Here is a 13,198-nt window from a genome sequence, read left to right as displayed (position 1 = left end):
CGTGATTTCCACACATTTTTTTCATTAAAAATCTCATTAAACATGACATTTTTAGAGTTATTCATGACAGACTGAAGTAAAAGGAGAAAACTGATTTAGTCTGATGATTTTACATTTTTCTTGTGGTAATTTTGCATTTTTTTAATTCATATTTTATACATTACAGCCATGTTTGTGGTGATTTTTCTACCTTTACAGTTGGTATCGACCCTTAACAGCAGCATGATTTCTATAAATTTTTTTTCACTAAAACCACATTAAATATGACATTTTATAAAAATGTTATTCATGACAGACTGATTTAAGAGGAGAAAACTGATTTCTTCTACATTTTTAACGCTAAAATAACAGAAACAAGCACAGAAGTACAGACCTGATTTTATTTAATCAACTTAACTCATTTTTAACACCTTCGGATGATTTTTGTTTTTAAGCTGAATGCAGGGTTTTTAAGACTCTTTAAACCTAGAATTAAAACTAACCAGCAGTAAGATGTTTCCTGTGGCTGCTGGTTTTAAAACATTTAATCCTGACAGACTTTTCTACCTTTACAGTGGATCCGGTAAAATAAACTCACACAGAGCTCCGCTGGGATGAATCTCCGTCGAGTTTGACTCCTTCATGGCTCCACAGCGACCCGGTCGAGCTGCAGCAGAACAAACGAAACCAGAACAGGATCAGAACAAACAGGAACAGAACAGGATCAGAAGAACAGGACGACCGGCTGCAGCCTCGCCGGCAGATATTTGCATTTCACCGTGGAAACAGCCAAAGTGATGCAGCACATTTGTTTGTTTGGAACGGAAGAGAGAAGAAAGTTTGTTCTGATGGAATAAATCTGCTCCGATTCTGAACCCGTCAGCATCAAATGTGAATATTTACAAAGGCATCTGGGAAATTTCAGCTTCATGTGTCAAATATATTCTACGAGATAAACGTTTTAAAAAGTAGCTTTTTTATGTTAATTTTGACTCCGTTTGAACAACAACATCTGAGGACCTGTCAAAGATAAAAACCTGAAAGTTTCTCTTGTTTCTGATCACGTTATTGATCCAGAATATTGGACAGTAGATCAATAATCTCTGAATATGACTGAGCTGAAAAATATCAAATTAAAGCTGCCATGAAAAGTTCTACCTTTGAGCACATTATTTGATAATGAATATTTTAATAGCATAAAATGTGTATATTTCCAAAGAAGTTTCTGAAATTTGAGCTCAATATTTCAAGTAGATTGTAAATCACCACTAAAAGTCACAAAATCACAACTAGAAGTAACAAAATCACCACTACAAGTCACAAAATCACCACTAGAAGGTGCGAAAATCGCAAGAAAAATATGATCCATCACCACAAAAATGGCTATAAACATACAAAATATCAATTCAAAAGACGTAAAACTACCAAAAACATACACTAAATCATAGGGCTGGACCTGAATATCCGAATATTCGTTCACTATGGCGGTATCTGGATATTAATTTTGGTATCCGAATATATGTCCCGCCTTCCCCGTCCCCCGTCGGCTGTTACGGGGCAGAACGAATATTCGGATATTCGTCTTTAATAGGGCCTGAATATCCGGAGACCAGAAACCACTATTCGGGCCAGCCCATAGACTGTATATATAGTGGACGTAGCATCTGGCTCCAGAATTGAAGCAAACCCAGAAGTGTCAAAAACTTGCAATATCACGCCGTCCACTAGGGTTGGCTCCAAGAAGCTTTTTCTCCATAGACCCCAATTCATTTTTGGAAAAAATAAAATTTGATAGACTGATGTTCTGCAGCTCAGGATTTTTTTCCCGTTAGTTTTCATGGTTAAAATGAGAGATCAGGTGGCCGATCTTAAAATAAATCAATGCTGAATTTTAAATAAATTGTTAAAGTTGGCGGAGCCAGGGGGCGTGGCTATACTTGATAGACAGCAACAGAAGCCTCTGCGGTAAAATGTGGGCGGGATAAGAGAGTCCTCAGCCAATCCTGCCCCTAGTTGCTCTCTGGTCCAGCCTGGTTGATGACGCTTTTTACGTCACTGGCTCCAAAAAATCCAAAACGGCGACCAGGAAGTAGCAAAATCCGGGCTTCATTTTCTCGCCGTTGAAACCAACGGGTGACGTCACGGTTAGTTTACGCCTGGGCCAGCCATACTAAATCACCACTAAAAAAATGCAAAAATCCCCAGAAAGAGACATAAAATGAGCACTAAAAGATATAAAAATCACCATTAAATGAATGAAAAACTACTATTTGACAGGCAGTATAAATAAAAATATTCACATTAATAATCACTCAGAATTGGTACAAACTGACAAACTTGTCAAAAATGACCTCAAAACTGTCTAAAATAACAAAACTGTACAAAATGTTTGAGCTAGTTATTGGAGATCCATTCAGCATTTTTTAATGCCCACTTCATGTCTTTTAGTGGCGATTTTTTCATCTTTCTCCGGAGATTTTGTGGCTTTTTATTGCGCTTTCTGCATCTTTTAGTGGTGATTTTAAATCTACTGGACACATCAAGCTAAAATTTTAGAGATATCTTTGGAAATATCCACGTTTTATGCTCATAAGATTTCTGTCAAGTCGGAGCAGAAATTGTTGTAAAAATGTGATTAATCCTGGAAGATGACAGTAAAAAGTCACCCGGTGGTTTCAACAGAACGTTAGGAAAAGAAAAAGCACAGAATTTCTCCAAACAACACATTTCTCCTCAGTTTTGTGCCATTAAAGAGCTTCAACCCCAGAAACCTCCACCTGGAGATACCTTCGCGTCTACGCCAGGTGAGTCTGAGCACCGAGGCTGCAACTCTCCTGAACCACAGCTGCAGAACATCTGGAAGAACCAAACTACAGCGATCAAACAGGAGGAGTTTACCTGAAGCTACAGGTGGTTTCAGCTGATTTACATCCACAGATTAAACAAAAACATTCTGAGCAGGACAGGAAACGAGCTCAGTGGTATGAAAGTGAAATGAGAACCGAGCAGGAAACTAATGGCAGTATAACAGTGAAGAAGAAGGAGGGGACGAAGAAGACGAAATACAAGAACAGAATGAAGAAGACAAAAGAAGAGGAACAAGAATATGAAGAACAAGAAGTTTGAGAATAAGATGAACAACAGGACGATGACGAAGAACAAAAAGAAGATAAAGAACAACACAAAGAATGAAGAGAACAAAAAAATTAAGAACAAGTACAAAGATTAACAGGACGATGAACAAGAGCAACAAGAAAATGAACAAGATGAAGAAGATGAAGAACAAGAATGAAAAACGACTAGAAGAACAGGAAGATAAGGAACAACTAGAAGAAGCACAAGAAACAGCAGAACAGGAGCAGAAAGATGGAGGAGGAACAAAAACAAACAAAAAGATCAACACGAAAATAAAACACAACTAGAAGAAGAAGCACAACTATGAGATTAACTAGAACAGGAAGATGAAGAAGATGAACAACAACTCGAAGAAGAATTACCCCAGACTCACAGTTTACATAAAGAGATACAAAATTACCAAAAACAGATGCAAAAATACTGATGAAGTTCTGAGGCTCAGAAATGATGGAAAAAGTCCATTAAAAAGTGATAAATCTGGACCCACCTCTATGGTGGTCTAAGGTTCTAGAATGTTCTAAGTGAGACTAAACTAAAGACTGGATGCAGAAAAGGAGAACATCCCCTGGAGAAAGTTCTAGAGTAGACCTACCGACAACTGGAGAAAGTTCTAGATCAGACCTACCGACAACTGGAGAAAGTTCTAGATCAGACCTGCTGACAACTGGAGAAAGTTCTAGAGTAGACCTACCAACAACTGGAGAAAGTTCTAGATCAGACCTGCCGACAACTGGAGAAAGTTCTAGATCAGACCTGCCGACACCTGGAGAAAGTTCTAGATCAGACCTGCCGACAACTGGAGAAAGTTCTAGATCAGACCTGCCGACAACTGGAGAAAGTTCTAGATCAGACCTGCCGACAACTGGAGAAAGTTCTAGAGTAGACCTACCGACAACTGGAGAAAGTTCTAGATCAGACCTGCCGACAACTGGAGAAAGTTCTAGATCAGACCTGCCGACACCTGGAGAAAGTTCTAGATCAGACCTGCCGACAACTGGAGAAAGTTCTAGAGTAGACCTGCCGACAACTGGAGAAAGTTCTAGATCAGACCTGCCGACAACTGGAGAAAGTTCTAGAGTAGACCTGCCGACAACTGGAGAAAGTTCTAGAGTAGACCTGCCGACAACTGGAGAAAGTTCTAGAGTAGACCTACTGTTGGGTTTAAAACCTGACAAACACAGACAGCACAGAGAAGCAGAGACAGTACTCGAGCTCTTGTTTTTTACTTGCCGCAAGGGGAGAGAGACAAGCTGTAAACACCGTAGCATCAGCCACCCAACTCCAAAGAGCCTGTGTCTCCCCTGCGTCTCTTTATTTGCTTCAGACAGGAATGTAACATAGAGGGTGGTACCATGACTCAGCATGAGATGACAATGGGAAAAACCTTCTTCAGGAACAGAAAGACCTTCAGAGGCAGACATGTGGTATTTGCGTCTGCCTGTCTTGTTATCTAGAAGGCCCAGTTCTGGTCACCTCACGGTATGTGCTGTGTCTACATGTCTCTGCCATAGAGTACAAAGGACACGTAGAATCATGGTTTAAAATACATACAGAGTCATGGTTCAAAAGGAACATATGTTTCACAGTCAATCAATGATAATCTAAGCATATGTATTCTATTCAAAGGATTCTAAGCATAATTCTTCTAACACCTACCGACAACTGGAGAAAGTTTCAGAGTAGACCTACCGACAACTGGAGAAAGTTCTATCTAGAGTAGACCTACTTGACAACTCTACTCTAGAACTTTCTACAGGGAACTTCAAAGACCTGGAACTCTGGAAATATTCCCAGTACGAAGGTAGAACTCTGATTTGGGTTTGTTGTTCGTTTGTCGTTTCTCCAGGTGGATAAAATATTTCCTGAATCATGGAACCTTTCAGTCTCACCTGTTCGATCTCGGCGGCTTCGATCTCTGCAGTAGATGGTGGATGTTTGTGTCTCTGATGGTGTGAACACTGAGGAGGAGGAGCAGGAGGTGTATTTGGAGGAGCTGTAGGCATCTCCGGCCTCCCTTTGGTCCGACTCCAGCTCACAGTCTTTACAGTAAACTCTGCTGAGCGAAAGTTTGGAGCCGCCGTCGCCTGAACCGGTCAGCGAGATGTCGCCCACAATGCTGGTCTGATCCTCCATCATGGTGCTCTCTGAAACACAAACCAGGAATCTGTGACGAACAAGTGACAAACGTTCACGTTGGTTTTATGTTCCTTCAATAAAACTGAACTAAAAATCAACAAATGCATCATCCTGCATCCAATAAAATTTTAAATGAGTGAAAGCTCTGATCAAATAGAAAACAAATTGACCTTAAAGACAAACAAAATGGTCAGGAAGTCACATAAATGAACCAGAACCGAACAGAAAGAGGTGAAAAACGAACAGTAACCAAACCTCCTCGGAGACATAATTAAGGACTGCTGGATGACGAATGGCTACAAAAAGACAAAAGAACCACAAAGACACACAAACCAGGAAAACAGATCATCTGAAAACAGCAGAACACCACAAAAAGGCAAAGTGCAAAATACCCACATAGAGATGGGAAATGATCACAGAAAAACATTTAAATAATCAGAAAGTGCATAAATACTGTAAAAAGGTCCAAAATCAACCAAAATAAATGAGAAAATCTAGCAAAAAACGTGTAAAATTCCCACAAAAAAAAACACCACCACCACAATATGACGCAGGTACCACAAAGACCAGGGCTGGCCCAAATAGTGGTTTCTGGTCTCCGGATATTTGGGCCCTATTAAAGACGAATATCCGAATATTCGTTCTGCCCCGTCACGTCTGACGGGGGGGGGATGTGTCTCTCGGACGCAAATTATGCACACTGCCTTCGTTTTGTCTTCAGTTAAACTGAAGAATTCCCAAACAGCGGAGGTCTTCAGTATCTCGTCTTGTGTTTATGCAACAAAGTGAAGCGTGACGTCAGAGTCGGCAGCAACCCGGCCATTCTGGTGGTGGTAACAAACAAATGGATGAGCCGAGATGACCCGAAGAGCCGAAGTGGGCAGAAGGCGCAGGGAAGAGACGAGCTCCGAATATTTCTATTTTCGTCTGGGGGGAGGGGGTGATCACATAGACATATGTGTATATGTCATAGACATATGTGTATATGTTTATGTGATCACACGAAGGGATGAGCCGATACGAGCCGAAGGCGGAGGAAAGACAGTAACGCCGAATATTCGTTCCGCCCGGTAACATCCAACCGGCGGGGGTGGGTGGGCCGAATATCCGGATACCGTCGTAGCGAATGAATATTTGGATATTCAGGTCCAGCCCTAACAAAGACATGCAAAACTACCACAAAAATGCACTAAAATCATTACAGAAACATACAATATAGTGACAAAAGATGCAAAAAAAAAAAAAAAAAAAAAACAGCATCGAAGGGCACAAAAAACCCCAGACAAAATCCTCACAAAAACTGCCATAAATAGTAGTAACACGGGGCCACCGTCCAGTAGGCCCACCATCTGCAGGGCTGGAAATCAGGGTTGGGTGCTATGCCCACCGGACAGTAGTTAGGAGCACACGTCTTGGAGTACCACCCCCTGGTGGTGTAGACTAGCTCAGGTTCCTTCCTCACTGGTGAGGAAGGAACCTGAGCTAGTGCTGGAGGTGGAGCGGTACCGGCTAGATATAGTTGGGCTCACTAACCATGTCTGGAACCATTGCTTTCTTGAATTGGACTCTCCTTTTCTGGAGTTGCCCAGGGTGAGAGGTGCCAGGCGGGTGTGGAGATACTCAGAGCCCCTGGCTGAGCACTGCTTTGTTGGAGTTCTCCCTGGAGAACAAGAGGGTCGTCTCGCTGAGAGGAAAACTCTGATTGTTGTCTGTTCTTATACACCAAACATCAGTTCAGAGTATTCGGCCTTCTTGGAGTCTCTGGGTGGTTCCTGGAAGGGGTACTACCTGGGAACTCCATGGTTCTCCTGGTAGACTTCAACGCTCAGGTGGGCAATGATGGGGGATGACTGAGAGGAATAATCCAACCTGAACTTGAGTGGTGTTCTGTTATTGGACTTCTGTGCTAGTCATAGACTGGCCGTAACAAACACCATGTTGGAGCATAAGGTGGCTCACAAGTGTACCTGGTACCAGAACACCTTAGAGCAAAGGTTGATGATGGACTTCATAGTCGTATCATCAGACCTGCTGCTGTATGTCTCAGACACTCGAGTGAAGAGAGGAGCAGAGCCGTCAGGTTCTGGACATTGTTGGACTGTCTTGGCTGACACGTCTCTTCAATGTTGCGTGGGCATCAGGTGCAGTACCTGGGGAGTGGCAGACCAGAGTGGTGGTTCCTATTTTCACAAAGGGGGACCAGAGAATGTGGCGGATGGCAGATGGGACAGCATGAGCCCAATGTTAGGATCGTCCATATCGTCACATCCGACGTCGGACAAACTGACCTCTAAAGGAACCAGTGGAGGTGGTTTGGACATGTGATGAAGATCTTCCAGGGAAACTTCCTTTGGAGGTTTTATGATCACGTCCGCCCTGCGACAGACTGGCGACCTGTCCAGGGTGTCCCCTGCCTTCGCCCGATTCAGCTGGGATAGGCTCCAGCACCCCCCCATGACCCTAGTGAGGATATAGCGGTGTACAGAGAATGGATAGATTGATTGATTGATGGATGGATGGATGGATGGTTGGATGGATGATCCCGTCCTCCTGGGAGGAGACGCCAGGGTAGACCCAGAACTCACTGGAGGGATTATATATCTCATCTGGCCTGGGAACGCCTTGGGATCCCCCAGGAAGAGGTGGAAAGTGTTGCTGGGAGAAGGAACATCTGGAACAACCTGCTTCATCTACTGCCTCCATGACCCGACCCCGGATAAGAGGAAGAAGATGATGATGGATGGATAAAAAGATGCAAAATCACCATAAAAAGATGATAAAACTACTAGTTGATATAGTTGTTTATTCATAAATTCTCTGACTGTGCAGCTGCTCTCCTCCGATTATTTATCTGCTGCTGATTCTGTTCATGTTTAGGATTCAGGTGGAACCACTCTGAGGAACATTTAGATCTCTTGAGAACCTGCAGGTGTTCTTTGATTGGCTGAAGAGTGGGTGATGTCATACGTTTGTTTACTGAGGAGTAAAACTCACCTTTGATGTCCACGTCGTGGTCCAGACCTGAGGAGAAAATCAGCGTTAAAAGTGTGCCTCAGTCTGACTGGAGGTTCATAAGTGGAGCTCCGTACCCCAGAAGGAGTCCACCATGGTGACCTCCTGGACCGAGGAGGTGTCCAGCAGCGAGGACAGCAGCGAGGCGTCGCTGTGGACTGACGGCAGCTCTGAGGAGGACGAGGGAGGACGAGGACTGCGGAGCTTCAGAGATCTGCAACCGACAGAGGAGGTCAGGACAGGAAGACCAGGAGGACCAGGAGAAGGTGAAGGAGGTTCATACCCACCTGCTGCTCCTCCTGCTGCCTCCTCCAGCGCTGTAGGAGGCGCTGCTGAGACCACGATGAAGAACGGTGTCATCCAGACGGAGACTACGTCTGGACATGATGTCCTTCTGGAGGGATGGGACCTGAAGATCTGAGTCTGAGTCCGACTGAGACCAGGAGTAACTGGAGCTGAGGAGGAGGAGGAAGAGGAGAAGGAGTTACTGTGGAGGTTTTTCAGGTTGAAATTCAGTTTTAGAATCAATGCATGGATTTATTCTCATTAAACTAAATTAATTAATAATTATATCTGTAAAAAGAAGAAAATAAATCAGTAACAAGCTTCAAACGTGTTAAACTGCAGGAGGAAATAGAAGCAGTTTATAAATGCATGAAATACCTGATTAATAACATTAACGTTACAAAATTTAAATACAGATATGTTGAAATCTGATAAAGTTCAAACGTGAAGAAAGAAAGAGTCTACTAATTATTAGTTTCTGAAAGCTCCAGGATTTATTAATCAAACTAAAAATAAATACAGTTTAAAATAAATTGAATGATTAATAAAAACAAAATCAAACATGCATAAAAGGATTAATAAAATGCAGGAAAAAATAAAAACTGAAATACAAGAAATGAAAAAGAACATTTTAAAAATGTCACCGATAGATTTTTTTAAATGACTACTTTTTCTATTTTTAATTTTTCTAGCTTTAATTTTCTATTATCACTTTATTACTTTTACTAATACTATTTTTTTAAGTTTTATTTTTTCTATTTTTATTACTTTTTCTATTATTTTTTCAATTATTTTATTATTACTTGGTCTATTTTTAATTTATTTTTATTTCTATTTGCTAATTTGTCCATCTATATTTTTCTGTAATTACTTTTTCTATTATTATTATTATTCAGTAAAGTATTATTTCTCTCCATATTAATGGGTAAAATCCAGATGTTGATCACAAAGCCTTTGGTCCTGATGTATTGATCGGTCTGATCACTAACTGACCCTGATGTATTGATCGGTCTGATCACTAACTGACCCTGATGTATTGATCGGTCTAACTAACCCTGTCACCTGATCGGAGCCTCCTGACCTACATACGGCGCCACAGAAGAAGAAGAGAATTCAGATACACACAGATCAGTCCAGCCCAAACTTAGCAGGTCCTCGTCATCTTCAGAGCCTCCATGGGCACACATCACACACACAAACACAACACTGCACACTAACACTAAGACAAGCACACACTACACACACAGTAACACACAGAGCCGTGCTGCAGCAGATCAAGTTCACCTTAAACCTCATTAGACTTCCTGATAGAGCAGTCAGCTGCTCAGACTCCGCCCACCAACACACACACACACTATAACAAACACACACTCAGTTATGTGTTCTCAGGATTAATCAGTAACATTTCTGTAAACATTGAATCAGTTTACCTTTTATCGTCTTTCCTTTATATTCTGTTTATTGTCTATATTATATTAATAATAAGAATAAATAATAATAATAGTTCAGTAGAAAAATGTTTTATTTCTGGATCAGTTGAAGCTGATTCCAGATCTTATTTAACAAATAAAAACTACTGATCTGATGAAGGTCAATTAAAACTGAAATGTCTCAAATTAAAGCATTTTATCAGCTGGACAGTTTTAAGGAACTTTGTTACTAACAAAACATTAATGAGGGACCAGAAGAAGAGCGACTCAGAGAACCCAGATGACAGCATGAAAAGGAGAAGCTGCCACCTGTTCCAGGTTAGAGATACCAGGACCTCCTCCTGGATCCAGGTCTGGGGGCCGAGCCTTGGGGCCACCATCCAGTAGATCCACCACCTGCAGGCCTGGACATCAGGGTCAGGTACTATGTCCACCAGGAAGGAGACGTCCAGGAGCACCTGGTGGTGTAGACCAGCTCTGGACCAGTGGATCTCCTCTCTGAGGAGAAACTCTGACTGGTGTCGGTTATTCTGCACCGAACAGAAGTTCGGAGGATTCAGAAGGAGAACTGCCTGGAGGACTCCGCGGCCCTCCGGGAGGAGGTGGTTGTAAGGAACGGTCTGATCTGAACCTGAGTGGTGCTTAGTTGTTGGACTTGTGTTCTCGTCATAGACTGGTCAGAACAAACATGTTGGAGCAGAAGGTTCTCATCAGACCAGAGGTCCATGATGGACTTCATAGTCGTATCATCAGACCTGCAGCCGAATGTCTGAGACACTAAAGAGAGGATCAGAGCTGTCAGCTGATCTCCACCTGATGGACCTGATGGAGGGCCTGGTAAACCTGAACCTGTAGGGAGGCGACCTCAGGTGAGCCCTTTCAGGTAAACAGGACCTTCTTACCTCCAGCTGCTGATTCTCTCCTCTGAGTCTCTGATTATCCAGCCGTCTTCAACGCCAGCATATTATGGGATGTCTGCAGAGCTGCTGCTCACCTGCTGAGGGCGCTGTCTGGACACACCTGTAGAATAAATTAATGCTTTTAATGTGATCAATATTCACTCCTCCATAAATGACTTTCTGTCTTCATCTCTGGATGGTTTTAACTCTAAACATGGATTCTGGGTATTTACAGCTGAAATCTGATCATCAGGACAGAATCACATTAAAATATACATCAGATAACTTTTGATTGATCGCTGCTTTAGGTGCCACAAAAATCAATAAATGCATAAATAAACTGCTATTACCCTGATGATGAATTTACAGTTTTAGTATGAATAAAAATCTCAAAATTTGCCTGAAAATATGAATAAAATTACCGAAATATGAAGAATTCCTCTGAAAAACAGAAAAACTACCTTAGAAAAATACAGTGGAGGTCTAAATAATAAAATCTAAATATTAATAGAATAACCAAAAATGTAGAGTAAAAATAAAATCTAAAAAAACCCATCAAAATAATAATTTTTAAATTAGATAAAAATGCCAGAAATATTACAATTACTGGAAACTAATAAGCAAGTGTGTAAAGAAAAAAATACCCTCAAAAATTATACACATTTCTAGAAAAACAAATCTATTAATAGCCTGAAATACTAAAAAATATATCAAATATAATAATAACAAAAATAATAATAAATGAATAGTAAAAATAAGAAGAATAGATAAAATTACCCACAATTATTCTTTTAAATATTCAAGAAACAGAGCTGATGAAATGTCACAAATAAAGTTTAAATATGTTCATGACAGTTCTGAAATATAAAAAATATGTTTAAAAAATATGTGAAAATTATGAAGGAATTTAATAGTTCGTAACAAATACAGATTAATAATAATAACAATAATAATAGAGTGACAGAAGATTGGCAACAACAAAAAAATCTACAATTATCACATGATTATAAATAACTTATTATAAATACATTATTATGATTAATACATTATTACACTTACTGGAAAATAAGCAAGGGTGCAAAAAATATACTGACGTTTTATTTTATAAAAATAACCTTAAATAATTCATAAAGTGCAGGAATAAAGACAAATTAAAAAGGCAAAATGATCCCAATCATTTCTTAAATATACATTTTAAATATTGATGTCAACCACAGAAAATAATAAAACAGTGAAAAAGTCATCTCAGATTTTTTCATACATCATTAAAAAAGAATCAACAAAAATGTGAATAAAAGCATGAGAATTATCATCAACACAATAGACATTAATCTGGAATTATCCTGAAAATGCATTAACAAATTCAGCTAAAAAGAAAATGTCCAAAAAAAAAAAAAAACCTGAAAAATATTAATTAGATGCCAGAATTATTTTTTTTTAAACTCCATAAAATCTTATCAAAATCAAACAAATACAAACAATAAAAAATTGCAAAAGGAAACAAATAAAATGCGTGAATATTGAAAAAAAACAATCTGATTAATCCATGTAATAATTGCTGTAAAATATCTAAAAACTGTCCAAAAATATCCTGATAAAGTCATGATTTTTTTCTGAAAACTATTGATAAAAGCCTTAAAAACGCTGAATTATCTCCAGGAAAACAGAAAAAAGCCAAAATAAGGATTAATTCCTGCAGTTCTACAATCTCCTGTGAATTCACAGATCTACTTTATTATGATTTTATCAATTTCTCATCCAGATGAACTGATTCACTGTTCATTTCCTCACGTGTATGCAGCCCTTTAACCACTACCCGCCACCTCTCAGCCAATCAGCGCGGAGCTTTGAGTATTGACGTCCCAGAGGACCAATGAAACCCATCGATAGGCGGAGCCCCGCGAAAAACGAACAGTGGTTCTGCTAACGTTAGCTTAGCTCTCTTACCGCCGCCGTTACCGTAAAAACGGAACAAAAACGGACACATGAAGTGCTCACCGTCAGTAGAGCTCCTGTCGGGCCGCAGTCTACGTCGAGGGTAGATGAGGGACAGCAAGCTAAAGGATGCGAGCTGGGCCCGCTGGTGAACTAACAGACTACCGGACGGTAACTGGACACCGGCTGCTGCTGATTAAAGTCCAGCGGGTTTTATAGCGGTGAGGAAAGCGGCGCCAACCAGCGGCGGGAGGATGAACAGCGTCACGGGTAGTGGATTTATCTGAGATGAGTCACTGCATTATCTGTATTTTAACGAAAAGGGGACATCTCTTTTTTACATTAAAATATTTTAAATGAGGTTTTGCTAGATGTTATCTGTATTTT

At 40.5% G+C, this 13,198-nt stretch overlaps 1 protein-coding gene across 3 annotated transcripts in view; it reads right to left on the bottom strand.

Moving 5' to 3' along the window:
* The window catches only part of LOC110963427 (SUN domain-containing protein 1-like), a 31,370-nt gene extending 18,354 nt beyond the window's left edge, over positions 1-13,016 (bottom strand). Inside the window, exons 1-7 of one of the 3 annotated variants that reach the window (XM_051939889.1) lie at positions 12,875-13,016; positions 10,880-10,997; positions 8,550-8,717; positions 8,340-8,476; positions 8,245-8,271; positions 5,004-5,258; positions 578-646 (exon numbers count right to left, since the gene is read on the bottom strand). In XM_051939889.1, the coding sequence (XP_051795849.1) occupies positions 578-646; positions 5,004-5,258; positions 8,245-8,271; positions 8,340-8,476; positions 8,550-8,647 (586 nt within the window). In that variant the 5' untranslated portion in view covers positions 8,648-8,717; positions 10,880-10,997; positions 12,875-13,016. Of the gene's footprint in view, positions 1-577; positions 647-5,003; positions 5,259-8,244; positions 8,272-8,339; positions 8,477-8,549; positions 8,718-9,672; positions 9,843-10,879; positions 10,998-12,874 lie in introns of those variants that run through there. The other 2 variants (XM_051939887.1, XM_051939888.1) reach the window with 2 other exon arrangements.
* Between the last annotated feature and the right edge of the window lie 182 nt (positions 13,017-13,198).

This window comes from Acanthochromis polyacanthus, chromosome 19, assembly GCF_021347895.1.
Source record: "Acanthochromis polyacanthus isolate Apoly-LR-REF ecotype Palm Island chromosome 19, KAUST_Apoly_ChrSc, whole genome shotgun sequence".
NCBI lineage: Eukaryota > Metazoa > Chordata > Actinopteri > Pomacentridae > Acanthochromis > Acanthochromis polyacanthus.
Note: the sequence above shows the minus strand (reverse complement) of the source record. Positions and strands in the feature narration are given on the sequence as shown.